At 34.9% G+C, this 22,205-nt stretch overlaps 1 protein-coding gene across 5 annotated transcripts in view; it reads left to right on the top strand.

The window, feature by feature from the left end:
- STAG1 (STAG1 cohesin complex component) overlaps positions 1-22,205 on the top strand; it is a 369,927-nt gene that overhangs the window by 103,274 nt on the left and 244,448 nt on the right. For 3 of the 5 annotated variants that reach the window (XM_044754937.2, XM_070493352.1, XM_070493350.1), the window contains exons 2-3: positions 2,942-3,052; positions 9,269-9,371. In XM_044754937.2, coding sequence (XP_044610872.1) covers positions 3,024-3,052; positions 9,269-9,371 — 132 coding nt within the window. In that variant the 5' untranslated portion in view covers positions 2,942-3,023. The remainder of the gene's footprint in view (positions 1-2,941; positions 3,053-9,268; positions 9,372-22,205) is intronic. The other 2 variants (XM_070493351.1, XM_070493353.1) reach the window with 1 other exon arrangement.

Genomic DNA, 22,205 nt, shown 5'->3' with positions numbered 1-22,205 from the left:
GCTGCCTCAGCATGGCCTGATGAGTGGTGCCACGTCCGCGCCCAGGATCTGAACCAGTGAAACCCAGGGCCACAGAAGCAGAGCGCGTGAACTTAACCACTTGGCCACAGGGCCAACCCCTGGTTGCTATTTGCATGGAATATCTTTTTGCATGTTTTTGCTTTCAGTCTTATTTGTTTATTTAAACTTAAAATGACTTTCTTGTAGACAGCATGTAATTGGGTCAGTTTTTTAAATCCATTGGGCCAATCTGTCTGTCTCTCTTTTTAAAAATTTTTATTTATTCATTCATTCATTCTTTTTTCTGCTTTTCTCATCAGCTGTCTCTTGCTCCAGGCAGCTACTTGTAGTGTATGTCTTTAAATCTTTTTGAAAAATGACACCCAGGAAGTCCTTTAAAACATTACAGCCACAATTTTTGAGAATAAGATCCATATTATTCTCTTTGGCACCAGCAAGCTGCACTAGGAACTTGGTCTGCTGTCCCTATGGGCACCATTGATCTGGGAGAGGGAAGATTAGTAGACAGGTAAGCAAAATGCTACAGTGCTTTCTTACCAAATTTAGCAGACTCTTTCTTTGTTAAGTGTTAATCTCTGTTTTATAAGTTTTTATTAGATTCCAAATGTTTGTAAAAGTTGATTTTGTCAGTTTTTGCCAATCTAGGAGTTGCTTCACTAAAGGGGCTGATTCTTGGAGTTTCCTACTCTTCCATTTTCTATGACATCACTCCTTTCATTTCTGAAAGATTTTTGTCACTGAGTATCTAATTTGGGGTGCACGTTTTCCCTCTCAGCACTTTAAAGATATTATTCCATTGTCTTTGAGCTTACATAATTTCCAACAAAAGGTCTTTTCAAATTCTTGTTTTGTTTTTCTGTATGTGAGGAATCCTATTTCTTTAGCTTCTTTTTGAGTTTTCTCCTTAACTTTCTTTCTTAGTAGTACTTATATTTTAGAGTATTTATTCTCCTTGGGAATTCTCTGATCTTCCCTCTGTGTTTTAATGTTTTAAATTAGTTTTTAAAAGTTCTCTGTTATCTCTTAAGATATTATTCTGCCCTGTAGTTTTTCTTTCTGGAAGTCTCATTATACCTATGTTACGCTATTTGATATTGTGTCATGACCTGTCTTAGATGCTCTGTCTTGTCCTACTTCTGCTACTTTTTTTTTAACAGAATTTATTTTTTAGAAAAGTTTTAGGTTCACAACACAAATGAACAGAAGGTAGAGAGATTCCCCCTCTACTTGTTTCCCACATATACACAGCTTCCCCCACTGTCAAAATTCCACAGTAGATTGGTACATTTGTTACCATGGACCTACATTGACATGTCATTATCACCCAAAGTCCATAGTTTACATTAGGGTTCACTCTTGGTGTGGTACATCCTGTGGGTTTTGATAAATGTTTAATGACATGTGTCTGCCATTATTGTCTCACACAAAATAGTTTCAGTGCCCTAAAAATCCTCTTTTTTCTGTCTGTTCATTCTTCCTCCCCCCAGTCCCTGGCAACCACTTGTCCTTTTGCTGTCTCCATAATTGTGTCTTTTCCAGAATGCCATGTACTTCAAATCACGCAATTTGTAGTGGTTTCAGATTGGCTTCTTTCAGTTAGTAATATGCATTTGAGCTTCCTTTATGTCTTTTCATGGCTTGACAGATCATTTCTTTTTATTGCCCCGAGTAATGGTTTATTGTCTGCATGTACCAGAGTTTTATTTATCCCTTCACCTCCTGGAGGACATCTTGGTTGCTTCCATGTTTTGTCAATTCTTAATAAAGCTGCTGTAAACATGTTTATGCAGGCTATAAGTTTACAGTTCATTTGGACAAATACAAGGAATGTAGCTGCTGGTAGTACTGATTGATTGTAGTCTTTATATTCTGGCATATTCATTTTATTTTAAAATAATTTCCAAAGGACCTAAATAGATGTTCTTTCCAAGAAGACATACCAATGACCAATGGGTATATGAAAAGATACCGAACATCACTAATCATCAGGGAAATGCAAATCAAAACCACAGTGAGAAATCACCTCACACCTGTTCAGATGTCTTGTCAAAAAGACAAGATAAATTCTGGTGAGGATGTGGAGGAAAGGGAACCGTTGTACACTGTTGGTGGGAATGTAAAGAGGTACAGCCTCTGTGGAAAACAGTATAGAGGTTCCTCAGATAATTAAAAATAAAACTATCATATGATCCAGCTATCCCACTTCTGGGAATATATCCAAAGGAAATGAAGTTATTTTTCCAAAGAGATATCTCTACTCCTATGTTCATAGCAGTATCATTCACAATAGCCAAGTTTTGGAAAGAATCTGTGTCAACATATCAATCAGTAAAGAAAACCTAGTGTGTGTGTGTGTGTGTGTGTGTGTGTATACCTATATATATATATAAATAGCATATAGTTTATAAATATATATAAATATAATTTATATGTATAAATATAATTAAATATACATATAAAATGAAGTATATATAAAATGAAATACTATTCAGTCTTTGAAAAAAAGAAGTTGTTGTCATTTGACAATATGGGTGAACCTGGAGGGCATTATGCTAAGTGAAATAAGCCAGACAGAGAAAGACAAATACCACATGGATAGGGAGAGGTTGGTGAAAGGGTACAAACTTTCAGGTATAGATGAATAAGGTTTGAGGATAGTATGGTATGCTGACTGTAGTTTATAAGACTGTATCCTGTAATTGAAATTTGTTAAGATAGTAGAACTTAAATGTTCTCATCAGAAAAAGGGTAAATATGTGAGGTGATGGATGTGTTAATTAATTCTATGGGGGAAAGTCCTTCACAATGTATATGTATATTAAATTATCACGTTGTATACCTTCATTATCTTACAATTTTATTTGTCAATTATACCTTAATAAAGCTGGAAAGAAATAATTTTCTTTTTCTTTATTAACAGGATTGCCTTTGAGGTTATTTTAAAAGTTTGGGTTGTACAGCACTTGATTCTTTTGCTCCATTGTGGAAAGTGCTCTCCAGCAATGATTACTTCAGAGTTACCAGTGTTACAGTAAGTATTGTAGTTTTTTTTTTTTCTAAAGAATATAACATTTTTCTGTATCAAAGTATTCTCTTTAATGAGACTCATCAAATATATTCTCTGATGGTCAGGCAGTATGTTTGAAAGAACTATTGGAAGTGTATGATTACTATGTCCATCCATGGCCCTTGCTATTTAATGTCAGTATGTTCTGTGCATTGAACAAAAAGATGTTACTGTCATATTAGGGGTCAGCAAACTGTGACCCGTGGGTCAAATCTGGCATGGTGCCTATTTTTGTAAATAAAGTGTTAGTAGAACAGAACTACACTCATTCTTTTACAGATTGTTTCTGACTGCTTTTGTGCTACAAGTTGTGATAGAAAATGAATTGCCCGCCAAGCATAAATTTTCTTTTTTTTGGCGATTTACAGAAAAAGTTTGTAGACTGCTGTCTTATATCGTACTATTTCTCTAACCTGCCTGTGTGTGCACCCCCCGCCCCGGTTTCTTTTCCCTGAGTTTGAGATGGGTCTTATTTTGTATTCTCTGGTTCTCTGGGAAATGCTTTCAGTGTAATGGCATATACTTTGCCTTTTATTGGTTTCATCAAGATGCTATTAGGAACCTGCATACTGTGATCTTATACCAGTGGTTTGGATATAATGAAAATGTTTAACAGTTTATGCAATTATTTATATGTTTTTACTACCTCAGTTCATTTATATATCTCTTTTCCAAGAGACTTTTGTTGCCTTGTAATTAATTGGTCACTTGGCCTTCCGTTTTTTCCTCCAGTACTCTAAGACAAAAAGAACTGTCCAAATTACCTTACCTGCTTAAAAACCATCAATACGTACCTTCCCTCTTTTCCCCATATATAGGAGATACAATTTAATCTCTTCCTAGTTACTTACAGCAAGTTTCATTAGTTCTTAACTTGAATATGATGTCTGGAGGTCTCCATATAGTATTTTCTTTCTTTTCTTTGTATTTTAGTTTATCTTCATCCTGTCTGCCTTGCCTATGTACCTTTGCCCTTAACTGGCCAATTCACTAGTCCTTTAGGTCTTAGCTGAGGTATCGTGTCTCCAGCAAAGCTCCTCTGATTTCTGAAAGTTCGGGTAGATTCCCCCCTGTGCTCCTGTAATACTCTCTGGTTTTTTTCTAGCACCGTACCTGACATGATGTTTTATAACCCTTTCTTATTGTTTCTGCCTAAATTATGTGCCTTTGTGCCTTATTTTTTTAAGGCCATTTCCAGCACACTGCTGGGTATTAGGCTAGGCCCTTAGTAAATATCTCTTTGATTAACTATGAAACAGAAGTTATATTAAAATAGTTGTATTTAAAGAGAGGTTGTATCACCATGATAGTATTTAACATCATATATTTTATAGCTGATTTTGTTTGTACAAAAATGTAAACCTGTAATATGAGCATGGGTCATGGATAGTGTTGATCTGTGAGGTGAATAATGAACTTTGCTTTCAATCTGTCAGCTAGAGATGGTACTCTTGGTCAAGTTAAGATCTAAGAAGCATTTATTGAGGACATAGAATTTTCTGAGCATTTTGCCAGATGCATTAGCAGCATATATTATCTTGCTTAATCCATCCATCTAGCAGTACTATATCTGCATTGTAGAGGAAAGGAAACATGGCAGGTGTCTTAGTATTTGTAAACTTGAGTTTCCATCGTGTGTAAATTGAAAATGATGTATTAGAAATTAATCTCTAAGTTCTTCTCAAAAACAAACAAGAAAAGCTTTTAATTTAACGATTCTTAATGTTCAATTTAATAATGATTTTTCTAATGTAGACATTAGAAAGGTCACTCTAGTGAGTTACCTTTTTATTTCTTGGCTTACTTAGGTAATAAAATCACCAATGAATTTGTCACCTTGGTGCTATTTTACTATTAGGTATTATCAGTTACCACGTATTTCACCACATAGTGCACTACCAGGAAGTATGCCAGGTTCTTGGAAAAAAGATCATGTAGAAGAGACTCAGTCCTTGTTGCCATGAAACTTAACTTACATAGGTAGATATTAATCAAATAATCACAAGTATATCGATCTAAACTCCCATTGGTGCTATGAAGGAAAATTAGAGGATTTTATGGGAATTTTAACACATGCCTTGATTTGGTCTACTTTTCTGAGGAAGAGACAGATGAACTTAGGTCTGAAGTGGAGGGAGGGTTTGAGGGAAAAAGAAGGGATCAGTGTATTAGTTCCCGACTGAAGGAATGGCATGTGCAAAGACTAAGGTAGGAGGAATCATGATACGTTTGAGGGACTTTTTTCTTTTTTCAGGGATGGGAATGGAAAAGTGGCATGAGATAAGGCTTATGAATAGGGTGGGTCTATATCATACAGGGACCTGCTAAATCATATTAAGAATTTTGAGTTTTTCTCCCTAGGAAGTAGGAAACCACTGTAGCGTTTTAAGCATGGGGGAGACATAGTAAGATATATACTCAGAGAACCACGCTTAGTGCAATATAGTGATTAGATTGAGGAGCCACAGTAGAAGCAAAGAGACCTAGTAGGAGGAAAATTTACAAGTCTCCAGGCCAGAGATGATGGCATCTTGAACTAAAGTAATTACAGTGGAAATGGGGAGAGGTAGACAGAATTTAGAGAGTTTTAGGGATCAAAAAAATCATTTTTATAAGATTTGACCTGATTCTTCTATTGTCTTAATTTATGTCCAGTGATCTTATAAATGCAAACGTTAGTCATTTACAGGGTTTTTGTAGAGCAGTTGTTTGAAGTTTGAATCTGCTTACCCCTTGACCCAGCATTCTACTGTGTCTGTCATAGAGTGATATTTGTTGATGTGTAATAAGAGTTAATGTACAAGGACATTTGTTTCAGTTCTGTTTGTAATAGTGCAAAACTAGAGACAATCTAAGTTCTCATTGATAAAGAAGTAGTTAAATAGATTTCATCCATATTATGAAGAACCATTCAGGAATCTTATGTATTTGTATGGAACGTTCCTGTTAATTTACAATTTTAAAAATTGAAGTATAGATACTGTTTTATATATACATATGTGTGCAAAAACAAATATTTATGGAAGGGTCTTGATCTAACTGTTAACAATGTTATTCTGCAGATTGGAATTCAGAGTTAGGTGTGGTGAAGTGAAACTCTTTATTCTTATATCTTCTCTATTGCTTGAAATTAAAAAAGATTTATGTATCATATATTCTAGTAAACATGCATACATACATACATTAATTGGAATGTATTAGTTATTTGTTGGTAATAGCTGTCACTTTTTAAGCTGGCTGCAGTTGGTAGAATGAGAAGTACTTTTCTCTTTTGTCAGTAAACTGTATTGCTTAGGGATAAATTAGTTTCCCTAATGGGTCACATGTTATATGTTGGAACCACCCTACTCCCATAGTTGCCTGGAGATTTGTATAAGCGTCAAAAGCACTATTGGACTCTGTCCACACGGGAAATATAAAACATCATATTTGCATTCTAGTATCCTGACATGGAGGTAGAGAAATCAAGTTTACCTTGATATCTAGGTGAACTCTGCCACTTACTAGATATGTGACTATGGACAAGATGATCAGATTTTCAAATATTTTGTTTCCTTGTCTGTAAAATTGAGACAATAATATGTTTTCTTGCAAGGTTTTGTGTGCAGATTTATTCTAGATAATGTGTGTAAACTGGCACACAGTATGTGCTAGACATAGTCTATTTGGACTGTAGTAAGGAGGAAAAGCAGTATGATGTTTATTGGTCTTTAGTAGAGATGAATAAGATTAACTCGATCAGGGATAGACAAACTACTGCTAGTGGCTCTGACGCCTGTTTTTATAAAGATTATTGGACTATAGCCACATCCATTCATTTACTTATTGTCTGTGGCCACATTCATGCTATGGTGCCAAGAGTTGAGTGGTAGATACAGAGACTTTAAGAACCTCCCCCCACCCTTAAGAAAATGTTTGCTGACCCCTGGACTAGATAAACATATTTACAATTTTAAATACTAGATTACCTTTGACGATTTGCAAGCAGGGAAGTAACACGATATAAGAATGTTACTGGCAGGAGCCGGCCCCAGGGCTGAGTGGTTAAGTTGGTGTGCTTTGCTTCAGCAGCCCGGGGTTTCGCCTGTTTGGATCCTGGGTGCGGACCCAGCACCACTCATCAAGCCATACTGAGGCGGCGTCCCACGTAGTAGAACCAGAAGGACCTACAACTAGAATATACAGCTATGTACTGGGAGGCCTTTGGGGAGAAGAAGAAAAAAGAAAAAAAAGAAAAGATTGGCAACAGATATTAGCTCAGGTGCCAGTCTTTAAAAAAAAAAAAAAAGAATATTACTGACAGCAGTGTGTAGAATGACTTGGACATGGGAAATAGTAAAAGTAGGGAGATAAGTTGAAATCAATTCAGGGACTAGTGATTTTGGTAATAATCGTGCAAAGAATGAGAGACAGAATTATTAAACTGATGACAACTCAGGAGGACTTAGCTGATGGCACAAGAGGAAGACTGATGTGATTCTAAGCATTTGAGTAAGACAGGATAATGACAATAATAAATTTGTCTAACAACTTAAGGCACACTCATGCATTCACTTAATAAATCAGTTAAGGATGTTGCTATGAGCAGAGAGCTAGAAATAAGTCAGTATTGGACTTAATTTTATATGTGGTATTTGGTGAATTTGAGGTGGCATTCTAAGGAGCATGTTACATATGCAGTTAAAAATCTTGAATTACAGATGGTCAGGTCTATTGATAATATACTGGAGTCGTTTGCGTAGAAGTTATACATCAAGTGCATGAGATCTCCAAGAGAGTATAGTATAAAGGGAGAAGAGCAGACACTGAAGAATTGAGCTTTAAGGAATCAGCACAAAGAGGGAATAGAACTAAAAGCACTCAATGAAGTAGATTGAGCAATAGTAGATTGTAAGTTGGGCTTATCATTTGCTCTGTACTCTTCCTGCTATCTGCAGTTTTATGCAGATTCTTTACACAGTTAGTATTGTAGAATTTAATGAAGAAGTTATCATTCATACTGTCTATACTTTTTCAGTGCTGTGCTGGAGCTTGCCTGGAGAGCTGAATATTAAATTTCCAGGAATTTTGTGACCCAATTAATATAACATAGGGATTATAAAAAGTTAAATTATATAAACTTTAAATAAATCATATTAAGTATAAAGGTAATAAATACTCAAAACTCACCACTTTCTAATTGTTTTACATATTACTGTTTTCTTTGCTCCTGTGGTCTTTATTTGCACCTATTGTATCTTTATGGTGGAAAAATCTTTTAGTGGTATACTACTACTGTTCATTACTGCCAAACTGTTGTTTGGTGGCGTCACTTTGGTAGTTTGAAAATGGCTTTAGACTTAATAAAATGATGGAGAGATTATTAATAATGCAGATTAAACTTAAAGGTGTATCAGGTGTATGGCTATTACATTATGATAGCACAAAAAATTGAGTAAATGTCCTTCCAGTATTTGAGAAATACTGTCTGATTCAGTAAAGAAGTTGCTCACATGATTGCTGAATGAGTGAAGTTCCAACATATATCTTTGTCATTTTACTTGCCTCCTGTTCATTAAAGTGAACAAGGGTATCAACCGTCTTTCATGTCAAAACCCTATTTCATCATCAGTTGCAATGAAAGGTTAGCTATGGATACAGGAGTTTGGCAAAATTGTCAGAATTATTTATGTGAATCAATTAGCTATATGAAATTTGCAATAAAGAATACTGTGTATTTTATTGTTGTTTGTAAATTGTGTGCTATGCATCCTTTATATTGGTAACATTTCTAATAACCCATGTGCATATTTTTTTGAAGAGCCAGTTGTTAAACATTTACCAGCACACCACTTTTATGATTTTTTTATGAAGTGAATAAAATTCCTCCTAAGCCTTTATCTTTTTATATTGAAGAATTAGTTTTTTGCAATTGTATTTTGCATTTATATTTTGTATAGCAGGTGCCATTTCCACAGTCATTTCCTCCTCTTTATTTCTCGGTTTAGGGGATTCATTTCACTCAATGTTATATGATATTAGGCAGGGAGGATAACATTTTCAGTTTGCTAAAGAGTTTTTCTAAAAGTATAAACCACTTCTAATCAGCCTTATAGCAGGAGGTAAGGAAAGTAGTGGGACAGAACTGCATTATATTTATGAATTAATTTGTTCACTAAAATAATATATCACATTTTCTAGGGATTCAACTAATGAAACTACTGCCCATTCCGATGCTGGCAGTGAACTTGAAGAAACAGAGATCAAAGGAAAAAGAAAAAGGGGTCGTCCTGGCCGGCCTCCAGTATGTATTATGCTTGTCTTCTTTATTCTTATAATAGTTATCAAGCAGAGGGGCTTGATATGAGCTGTTGATTCTAGTACTGTTAATACTTTTTTTTATTTTAGTTATAAATTAGAGATTCTTGTAAACTTTGCTTCATAAATTGGCTTGGTAGTGATCAGAAAAAGGAAATTGATTATAGTATCTTTTTTCCTCTTCATACTTTTCTTGTAAATAAATGGTGGTCCATGTGAAGTCGTAAAGAAGATAATTAACATGGAATGAGTTGTAGTTAGTTATGACTTCCCTGCTTTTTAGATGTAACTGTGATTTCTTGTGAGCTCTTAAGTGTGCATTTTGGTAGTACTAGTTTGGGATTTGGGGCTGGTCTCAGGATATATTCTCATTGATACTTGATTGAGAAGTTTAGAAGAGCTCTAGGTATCCTTACTTTGAGGAATATCTTTATGTATTCTGAATACAACAGTGATTATTTAACTTAAGGCAGCATAAGCTCTTAGACGGTAGTATCAGTGGGTCAAGAGGTTAAGGCTTAGGTTGTTTTCTGCTTATTTTTATGATGTGATTTTTCTGTTGGCAATTTTTTAAATAAAAGTTCTTATTATGGAAAATTTCAGCCTCCTTTTATAGCCCTGTACTACTGTATGATTTTTCTGAGACTATAGGCAAGTTAACATTGGTTTCTCTAAGATTCATGGGTTATAGGTGCAAAAAGTCTTAGAGGAAGTAAGACTAAACTTAGGAAATTTAGCTTGAAGATAGGAGAATGAACTGCCTACATGATTGCTCATTTGAATTTGTCTCCTCCAATTGAAATTCTTCACTTATAAGATTTAGATTAAGTGCTGTCTCCTTCAAGAAAGCCTTTATTTTTTTCCCTAAGGAGAATTTATCACCCCTTCAGCAGGCTATTGTATTATTCTTTAGAAATTATTTAATTCTGATGTGTCTACAGCTGCATCTCTGTAATATTTTGCTTTCCTTGATGATGAGGAGTTTGTGTATCCAAATGCTTGTCTCTTTTGGGGTTGGAAATATGATTTCATTTTTAGTGAAATTGCTACTACATAATCTAATAGGTAAATAGTACATGTTCATCTCTGTTTATGGAATTGAAAAAATATTGACCAGGATAGGATAGTAGCAGGATAGGATAGTGTTAGACTTTGGTCCGTATTTTCACCCTCATTAGTTCCCATGGCTATCTACACTTCCGCCTGACTCAGGCCCACTTCTTGATCTTGGAACCAACACACCTTCTTGAGTTTCTACTCTGGACTTTGCAGTGAGCTGGTGCTTTTTATGTCATTTAATCCTCACACCAATACTATGAAATAAGTCTTATACGCAATTTGTAGGGTAGGAAAAAAAATAGGAAGTGGTAATTTACCTAAGGTCACACACACTGTGTCAGTGGTAAAGCTAGGATTTGAATTGTTATCCTAACTTCCAAATTCTTTCTCTTAAATTAAAATGCCAGAATGCCAAGCCATTAGTTAATATGGAGAGGTATAATTGTCAGAACGATCAAATTTGGGTTATGCCACAGTACCCATTCTGAAGATTGCTTGCACATTTTCTGTCAACTGGCTCCATTTTGAACAATTCCAAGTTTCACTTGATACACTCTTTGTTTAGCTATTCTAATACTATTCATACTTTTTAAAAGGACTTCATGGATCTCTGGTTTTATTCATTTACTCAGTGAAATGAAAATAAATAGTATAAGGACTTTTTATTATGAGCAGTGTTGTTTTCCTTATTTCTGAATTCTTACAGGGCATCTTATTTTTGGTATTTCTTTTCAGTGTACTATTATCAGATACTTTTGTTTCTTATTAAACAACCATTATTTTGCAGTTGTCTTAATTCATATTTGTTATTATTGTAGCTCTCTACCCAAATAATTAATGATCTCTAAACAAACATTATATAGTATCACATTTATGTCTGACCTGTGATTGTATTAACAAATAATGAACATCATTTTCTCTGTCTACACACACTATTTGCTTGGTGATCACATCTGATCTCATGACTTTAAATACCATCTCTAAGCTTATGTCACCCAGATTTATGTCTCCAGCCTGAAATTATTTCAAAATAAAAAGAATTTTAAACACCAGGGGAAAAAAGTGACGATTTAACAAAATTAAACAGCCTGGACTTTACCCCTAGACTCCAGACTCAGATACCTGTTGAGCATCTTCATTTAGATATTTAATGAACCCAAGATGTTTAAAAAAACCAAATTCCCAAGCTTCCTATCCCCTGCCCGCCTTTCTTCTCTAATAGCAACTTCATTCCTCTGATTATTCAGGCTCTAAACCGTGTAATCATCTTTGACTCTTTTTTGTCAGCCTGTATCCAATCTATCAGCAAATCCTGTCTAATCTATTTGTAAATTGCATCAATCATTTTTACCTACAAAACTGATTAAGCCACCGTCATATGCTTTTGCTCAAGCTTAGGCTTGCTCCTTGTCTGAGGGCCCTGTCTCATCTAATTGAGGCCTCCCCTAAAGATGAAATGGCAAATCCTCAGTTCTACCCAGGGAGACTTACTATTCCCTTTGTGTGTGTGTTTCCACCTCTTTCTATAGCACTTATTGCTATCTAACATAGTATGCATTTTACTTATTTACTTATTGTCGGTCTCCCTTACTAGAAGGTAACATGCATGAAGGAAGGGGTTTTTATCTAATTTATTTACTGCTGTGTACTAGCGTCTGACTTTCAGTAAGTTTTTATTAAATGAATGAATGATGTTTAATTTTGTTAAATCGTCACTTTTTTCCCCTGGTGTTTAAAATTCTTTTTATTTTGAAATAATTTCAGACACAGAAGAGTTCCAAGAATTCTACAGAGAATTTCTGTTTAGACTCTTCATGCAGATTGTCCAAATGTTAGCATTTTACTACATTTGCTCTATCATATTTTTTTCTCTCTCTCTCTCTATACAGACACATATATATGTAAATATATATTTGTATATATAAATCTGTATTATATACCAGTTATGATTTTTCAACTATTTGAGAATAAGTTGCAGACATGATGCTACTTTATATTCTTAATGAATATAAAGTATGAATTTCCTTAAAATCAAGGGCATTCTTCTACACAACTATAGTACAATTATGAAAATCAGGAAAATAATATTTATATAATACTGACCTTATCTATACACTTCATTCAGATTTTGCCAGTTGTCCTAACAATGTCCTAAGCAAAAGAAAAAAACATTTTTTTCTTCTTGGTTTAGGTGCCAATCAGGATTTTATGTTGCTTTTAGTTGTCACGTAAATCAGCACATCTGTAACCTAACCTATCTTTAGTCTTTGATTTAGTATTTTATTAAGGACTTTGTTCTCTTAATTCTGTTTAAGTAAGAACCAGCTCTTCTATTCTCAGCACTGTTTAACTTTTTAATTTGTTTAAACTAAGTAGGATAGGTAAATAAAAAGAGGTACAGTTTTTACTTTTATGTCTATATATTCATACACATAAAAAGAAGATGGAGAATACAGAACAAAGTGTTAACAGTGAGTACCAGAAGGATAGGTTAACAGCTGAATTTATTTATAAAAATTTATAAAAATCTTCTAAATTATTTGGTATTTTTATTTAGAATATTGTGAATTCATGATATTTATATATTTCACATAATTTTTAATGGCTACATAATATTCTGTACCAAGTTATTTAATTAATCCTCTGTTGCTGAACATTTATGGTAAAAATTATTCACTAATCTAAACCATGCTGACATAAACTATCTCGTAAATATGTTTTCCTCTAGAGCCATTTTTTTGGGGGGAGGTCCTAAATTCTTAAAACTGGAGTTGGTTAGTCAAAACGTATGCCAAATGTTTTGAAAGCTTTTGATGTATATTATCGGTTTGCCTTTCACACAGCAAAATATACGGCATTACCTGTCTTACCTTTACTTATACTGATTGTTAAATCTTTGCTAATTTTTAAGTGGTATAAAATTCTATCAGTATGTTCTGCCATATTGATCATTTGTGTTTCTTTTCTGAATTGTCTATTTATCATGACTGTATCACTTTTTCTATTTTTATTTTTCTAAGAAACAAAAATCTCTTTACAAAATAATTTTTGTAGCTTATGCCTATGTACTTTTATGATCACTTTTGGAAATGTATTTATCAGTTGGACTTGTATTTCCTCTTCTTTCCCAAACTAGCCTTCTTATTTTTTTAATTTTTCGTTTAGCGTTTCTTTTGTAGACTAGTTTTTAGTTCTGACTTTAATTTTGTTAAAATGTGCCATAATTCTTCCAAGAACCCAGAATTAAAATGTAAGTCGCCATTAAATTTCCTCATCCCAAGTGCCTTCCCTTCTCTCCTACATCTAATGAGATTCTAGATCTGATGAATTTTTATTTCACAGCGTCTTCTCTGTTTCTCCCTTCTTTTAGGTTTCCCAAGTTCTTTTCTTTAGGCCTCACTTTATAGGAGTCTGTACTGTTACCTTCCTACCTTTAGTCTTTTCTCTTTTCTCTTTTATCCTTTTTAATACTGACAGGTTGACCTTTTTTTAACCTGTTCAAATAGCAAGAAGTGCCTCTTTGTTGTGGGATATGTTCTTCTAACTTACCTTTCAACCTAATATTTTATTGTGTTTCCCTACTCATAACCTTTCATTCAGTCAGGTACATCTCTTTTGTTCTTCTGTATGTGGCTTGTGCTTTCTCACTTCTACATTTTAGCCATGGTGTTTTTTCTTTCTGTAATCCTTGTTTCCTAAGTTCTGTTTATACTAATCTTACTAATTTTACTCATCCATTAAGTCCCAGCTTGCAGCTCATCTCTTCTGTGAAACTTTCCTTGATTACCTGTCATGGAAATAATTTTTCCCTTCATAGAACCTTTCCAACAGTTATCTTAAACCAAACTTCCATGAAAAATATTTTTTATATACTATAGTTTGATATATTATATTGCAGTTATTTGTCTTGCTGTTTTTCTTTTAACTATATATATAGAAAGATTTTGCATTGAGCTATCCCAAATACGTTTATGTACATTATTTGTGAAAGGGTAGGGGTTATTTCACGTTTATAGTTTATAAATAAATTCAAATAAGGCACAAAAGTAAAAAAAAAGTTGGTGTATCTGTATCTCTTAGAGCTTCTAGAAAAGTCATTGTGCATTCAGGCTGCAACTTATTCTATATACAGCTTTTGGGATAGAGTAATTTTAGATAGTTAATTTTCCTACACAGCAGTGCTAACTTTTACTTAACACAGTTTACCAGAAGTTTAGGTACACATTTAAATTAAATAGTATTAGAGTTGTAGTAAAACATTTGTCCTAAAAAGTATTCTACACTCTGACATTAGATTGCATCATTTTCACAAAGGTGCAGTGAAGGATGTATAGCTTTGTGACTTCCTGAGCCTGTTTTCTACAAAATTCATTGCTTTTTATGTTGAGGCAGGCTTTGTTTCAGATAGTTTCATTTTCCTGCAGATATTCATTAGCATTTTTTCCCCACTGTGTCCCTTTAATTAGCTGCAGCAATGAACGCATGACCCTAGTTTTCTGTATTACTAACCTTAAGACCATAGACATCTCACTTACACTGTTTATGGGATTTGAAGCATAAGTGTTTTTCCTCCACCACCAATTGACAAATTTGTATTGGGATATTGAAAAATACATCTTAAATACTATAAGTTCTTTGAAAACTGTGTGTGGTGCTACGTGGAAGTATCAACTTTTTTATGTGTCTGGTACCTGGTAACTGCATGACGAATGAAGAAATAATTGTTTTGAATGAGTGAAAAAAAATCTGTTTTCTAATACCTTGTATTCTTTAGATTGAATCAATTTGAGTTTGTTTCCTCATGATTAGATCCAGGTTATGCATAATTGGCAATAATACCATATGTGTCACTTAGACTCTTAAGCATGAATTCTGAAAGGTAGAATACTTGAGACTTCATGAGACAAGGCATAGAAAGTAGATGTGCCCACTAGATTGAGGCAGATATTTGGGAAGAGATCCATTTGCTATTAGTAGAAGAAAGATTTCCTAGGCAGGTAACACTTGGGGTAGATGGAGTAAGCTGATCATGTTCCATCAGGGAGGTTATGTCTCTAGGAAAAGTAAACGTTTATAGATCTGTGCTGAGCTGGATCTATGCTAGAACTAGTGTCTTTGTGGTCTGACAGCCTGTCGTGGCGGGGGGATTCCATCTAACGGCCTGGTATTCAAGGATAGGACTTCAGTCCCTAGAGTAAACTGATAATGGTAGGACAGGACTCTAGCTTCAGAGGAACTGGGTTAGTTGCTAGGTTACTACTGCATTAGTAACCTCAGAATTAAGGCAAGGACACAGTTCTTAAGACAGCGCAACCTCTGAACTGGACCAGCCAAGCGAGTTTGACATAGAACATCGTCCATTTCTTTCATTTGAGATCACTTTGGATCCTTGTCCAGGAATAGGACTACAGCTACAGGTGGCCTTATCTGTGTTGCCACAAATTTTTAAGGAAGGGAGCCTGGTAAGTCAAAGTACTTGAAGGGTTATTTGTGTATTTTTAGAATCTCCCCTATACCCCCAACCACAAACAAACATGTGATTTGAGTGGGATAAGTATAGCTGTATGTCTGAGAGAGGAATTACTCTCAGGACTGCAGTTGTATCCCTTGAGTCTAAGTTAAAGATTGTGTGTATCCTGTTTTACTATGATCTTCCCTCTTCCTTACTCTTCTTTTTTTATTAGGGACATCCTTTCTGAACAACAGTTTTTTGATTTGTCTTTCTGAATCTTTACTGTTTATTACTGTCTGGATCTGTAATAGGAAAGTCACTCTTGTGATAATGGGGATAAAATATAGATAGACCCTAGATAAGATCAAATGGAGTTTTAGGTTCTTAATTTTTTTTTCCCCTTTATAACCAATGCTAAAAGTCTCCCAGGTGTGAGAATTATGGTTTGTTTCCTCTTTATTCATGGAGTTTAGTTCATACTACATATGTGCTATGTATGTATAATGGTGTATGTGTGTGTGACACACAGAAACTTTCCTACACATACATAGGCTTATTTGTTGCAGTATTATTTGTCATAGTAAAAGATTTAAAACAAAATAAATGTCCATCAATAGGTTAATGGCTAAATAAATTAATGTACAGTCATGCGTCACTTAATGACAGGGATATGTCCTGATAGTGCATCATTAGGTGATTTCATCGTTGTTTGAACATCATGGAGTGTACTTACACAAACTTACATGGTATAGCCTACTATACACCTAGGCTATATAGTACTAATCTTATGGGACCACTGTCCTATATGTGGTCTATCATTGACCAGAATGTTGTTATGCAGTGCATGACCATACATCTGTGCAGTGCAGCACTGTAGCTTTCAGAAAAGAATCAAGACATTCCGTAGGTCTTGTTATATAGATTGACTACAGAATATGTTGATAGTGAAAATAGAATGGTGTAGAACTGTGCATAAGTAACATAAAATATCATAGATACATGGAAATATAAATATATATGCATTAGGTTTTATCCAATTTTTTTTTTATTCTGGTGAAATGCACACAAGATTTGCCAACTTAACCATTTTTAAGTATGCAGGTCAGTGGTGTTAAATACATTCATAATGTTGTGCAGTCATCACTACCATCCATTTCCAGAAGTTTCTTCATATTTTAAAACTGAAACTTTATACGCATTAAACAGTAACTACCTCCTCTCCCCAGCCCCTGGCAACCACCATTCTACTTTCTGTTTCTATGATTTTGACTAAGTACCTCATATAAATGGAATCATAGAGCATTTGTCTTTTTGTGACTAGCTTATTTCACTTAGCACAATGTCTTCACGGTTCTTCCATGTTGTAGCATATGTCAGAATTTCCTTCCTTTCTAAGGCTGAATAATATTCCATTGTATGTATATACCACATTTGCTTATCTGTTGATGGATACTTGGGTTGCTTCCAAGTTTTAGCTATTGTGAATGATGTTGCTGGGAACGTGAGTTTATAAATATCTTTTGAGACTCTGCTTTGAGTTTTTTTGGGTGTATACCAGATGTGTAATTGCTGGATCATATGGTAATTGTTTTTAATTTTTTGAGGAACTGCCGTACTGTTTTCCACAATGGCTGTACTGTTGTACATTCCCATCAGCAGTACACAAGAGTTTCAGTTTTTCCACATCCTTCCCAAGACTTGTTTTCTCTTTTTGTCATAGTAGCCATCCTATCATACTTACTATAGGTGTGAGGTGGTGTCTTATTGTAGTTTTGATTTGCATGTCCCTAGTTATTAGTGATGTTGAGCATCTTTTCATGTGCTTATTGGCCATTTTTGTATCTTTGGAGAAATGTCTGTTCAAGTCCTTCACCCGTTTTCCATTTGGGTGGTTTGTTTTGTTGTTGAGTTTTAGGAGTTCTCTCTATATTCTGGATATTAATCTCTTATCAGATATATGATTTGCAAATATTTTCTCCCATTCTCTGGTTGCCTTTTTACTCATTCCCCATTGCATGGTCTGAGCACCCTTGTCAAAAATTACTTAATGATATATATGAGGGTTTATTTCTAGGTTCTATATTCTCCCATTGGTCTATATGTTTGCCTTTATGCCAGCACCACACTGTTTTCATTGCTGTAGCTTTATACGAAGTTTTGAAATCAAGAAGTGTGAGTCCTCCAGCCTTGTTCTTTTTCAAGATTGTTTTGGCTTTTTGGGGTCGTTTGAGATTCCCTGTGAATTTTAGAATGGTTTTTTCTGTTTCTGCAAAAAAGGTCATTGGAATTTTGATAGGGATTGCATTGAACCTGTAGATCACTTTGGGTAGTATTGACATCTTAATGATGTTAAGTCTTCCAGTTCATGAACATGGAATTAGTTTCCATTTATTTATATCTTCTTGAATTTCTTTCATATGCATTTTTATATGTTTAAATGTCTCTGGAAGGACATTTCAGGAATGAATGATGTTGATTGCCTCTTAGGAGAGAAGATTGTGGCTTGATGACAGAGGTGGGCAAGTTTTCATTGTATAACTTTAATCACCTTTTGAGTTTTGAGCCATGTGAATGCATTACCTGTTCAGTAAAGAAAAGTAACATTTTCCCTCTCCTCTCTTCATACGAACACGTGTATGTGCTCATATACACACACACGTGCAAGCACAGTACTGAGAAGATAACCTATTATTCTTAATAGTGTGAGCACAGAAACAAGACTTGTTAGGAGGAGACAGGATGTAGAGTCGAACTATAAACAAGATGAATATGTGAAATAATGTTTTCAGACAACTTTAAATTGATCAATATGGCATGATTGTAGCCTATAAAGAGGACTCTGGTGTTGTAGATAACTGAACGGATTGTAATTGATAGCCTTACATGCCATGCTGAGGAGTTTGAACTTTAACTTGATGATTATGAGGATCAGAGATTAAATAAACAAGGAAGTGATGGGATTAGGTTTGTATTTATAAGGATTATTGTGGTTGTTGTATTAGGATAGAGTGGCATTGTCAATGGAAATATAATGTGAGGCACATCTGCAATTTAGTGTTTTCTAGTAAGTTACAAGAAATGGGGGAAATTAACTTTAATAATATAATTTATTTAACCTAATATATCTACAATATTGTCATTTCATCATGTAATCAGCATAAAATTAACGAGATTTTTTTTTTAATTTTTCCTCTTTCTCCCTAAAGCCCCCCAGTACATAGTTGTGTATTTTTAGTTGTGGGTCCTTCTAGTTGTGGCATGTGGGATGCTGCATCAGCATGGCTTGGTGAGCAGTGCCATGTCTACGCCCAGGATTTGAACTGGTGAAATTCTAGGCTGCCAAAGCGGAGCGCACAAACTTAACCACTCGGCCACGGGGCTGGCCCCTAATGAGATATTTTATGTGCTATTTTTCATAATAAATCTTCACAATCTTGTGGATGTTTTACACTTACCGCACATCTCAGTTTTGAGTAGCTGAATTTCAAGTGCTCAAGTGCTTGGATAGTGCAAGTATAGAGAATCAGTCAGGGTCTAGTCAGGAGACGAAATCCTTGCCAGTAATTTGAACAGAAAAGCTTAGTGTGAAGAATTATTAATTATTAAAAAGTCCTTAATAACTTCTCATCCAGGAATTGCAAATTAAGACAACAATGAGATACCACTATATACCTATTAGACTGGCTGAAATCCAAAAACCTGACAGTACCAATTTTCTGGCAAGGATGCAAAGTAGCAGGAACTCTCATTCATTGCTGGTGGGAATGCAAAATAGTACAGCCACTTTGGAAGACAGTTTGGCAGTTTCATACAAAGCTAAACATAGTTTTACCATATGATCCAGTAATCATCCTCCTAGGTGTACACAATTGATTTGAAAATTATGTCCACACGAAACCCTACATGTGAATGCATATAGCAGCTTTATTCCTAATTGCCAAAAATGGTGACCAAGATGTGCATCATTAGATAGATAGATGACAAAATGTGGTACATCCATACAATGGGATGTTATTTAGAAATAAAAAGAAATTAGCTATTCAGCATCTAAACGACATGGATGAATCTTAAATACATGTTGTTAAAGTAAAAGATGCCAGTCTGAAGAGGCTACATACTCTATGATTCCCATTATATGACTGTAAAAGACAAAACTATGTAGTGATGATAAAAAATTTAGTGTTTGCCAGGGGGAAGTAGCAGGGTTGATTGGGTGAAAAACAGGATTTTTTTTAAGGTGGATTTTTTTTAAGGTGGTGAAACGCTTGTCTGTGATACTGTAACTGTGCATACATGCCACTATGCATTTGTCAAAACCCATCCAATTTTACAGAAAAAGAGTGAATTTCATGAATACAGATTTTTAAATTTCGTTTAGGAGGTTGGGGGATAGCAGAGTGAAATGTAGAATGAAATACAGCAATCTAAGCAAATGTTTGAAACAGTGTCACTGAAGGGAGTGGAGGAGGAGTTGGTCACTTAAGTAACTGTAAGACCAAAGTCAACAAAACAGTACATAGTATATATAAGCACTCTAATCTAGTTCATAAAGTTGTTTTCTATGGGGTATGGTTTAACAATTCTAATACTGCCATGCGTGTATACTAGTGGGAGCCAAGTTTCTCACTGTTGGAATGGGAGTTTATTGATAAGGAAAGGGAAGAGTTGTCCATGTGGGAATGGATTAAAGTTGGAGATACCAGTATGAATTTATGTTGATCTTAATATAGATAACAGATCATTACATACAGAAATATTTATCGTTAGATGTATACATACGGAACATATATTTCTTTGTCTGCTTCAGGGCCTAGAAGCAAGGACACTCAGTATCGAGGAGCAAGACCTCGTGCCCAGATCTTTATCTCTAATATCATTCTCCAGTAAAAGGAACCGAGGCTCCTTGGAGTATTGGCTGATTCTAAAATTGGAGAAGGGAATATGCAAGATGAGTCTAGATTAAATGTTATGCTGCCAGAAAGTAACCAAGTGCTAAACATAACATGCACTCTCTCCTTCTCTCTCTGATGGGAATATGTCAAATGGACACAGGAGCCTGCTGAAAGATCTCCCAGTGGCCAAAGGTGAAATAAGTTGAACAACAAAATACAATAATGTTGAATTACAATTGAAAGTGTAAGATAAATGTCGATAAGCCCACATTAGTATAAATGAATGAGTAGGTAAGAATAGACAAATCTCCCATACTGAAGAATTCCCATTACTATGTGTAAATGCTCACCCTTCAAAGAGGTGGAGCATAACTCCCCACCCCTTGAACATGGGATGCACGTAGTCACTTTCTTCCAGAGGATACCGCTTGGAAAGGGGAGGAAAAGTAACTTTACAGTGGAGAAATCTGGCAAACACTACCTCAGCCAGCTGATTAAGGTCAATATTAACAGTGATTAATCATGTTAACGTGATAACACATACCCTTGATATGAGATGATAAAAATGACACTTTATCTATCATATCGTCCTTCTGAAAGCTGTAATCCCAGTCTACTCTTGAGAAAACCATCAGACAGACCCCAGTTGAGGAATGTTGTACAAAATACCTGACAACTATTCCTCAAAACTATCAAAGTCACCATAAACCAGGGAAACCTGAAAAACTGTCACAGCCAAGAGGAGCTTAGGGAAACGTGATGTAAATGTAATAAGGTAATCTCGATGGAGTCCTGGAAGAGAAAAAGATCATTAGGCAAAAACTAAGAAAATCTGAATTAAGTATGAACTTTGTTAATATATCAATTTTGGTTGATTAATTGTAACAATGTCCCATACAAATGGTAAGATAATAATAGGAGTAACTAGATGTGATGCATGTGGGAATTCTCTGTACTGTCTTCACAATTTTTTTGTAAATCTAAAACTGTTATAAAAATAATTTATTTAAGAATAAGCAGTAAACTGTGTATTAATCCACACACAAAAATAGTTGTAAGGCTCCAAACTACTAAAAGGAGTGAAAGAGTACTATGAAGAACACAGAAATAGAAAATGAAGGGAGCAGATACCGTAAAGCAGGGAGACAAGCCTCTCCATGCTGTGCTTTGTAGTGTTCCTTTGGTGCCCTCTGTTTACATAACCTAACACTGCAGCAGATGACAAAAGAGAAATGTTTACAGGGTCCAGCTCCAGCATGACAAAGTCAACTAAGGGTGGATTTGGAGATGAGGGGCAATAAATTGATGATTGAAACAGGCTATTATGAGAGTGAATTAAGTCTCTCAAAGAGAATATAAAGATTAAGAAGGAAAGATGCTCAGGAGAGAACTAAGGTAATGCTAGCAGGTAAGGAAT

The sequence above is a fragment of the Equus asinus genome, chromosome 21 (assembly GCF_041296235.1).
Source record: "Equus asinus isolate D_3611 breed Donkey chromosome 21, EquAss-T2T_v2, whole genome shotgun sequence".
Lineage (NCBI taxonomy): Eukaryota > Metazoa > Chordata > Mammalia > Perissodactyla > Equidae > Equus > Equus asinus.
The sequence above is the reverse complement of the archived record's forward strand: the minus strand, read 5'-3'. Positions and strand labels throughout refer to the sequence as shown.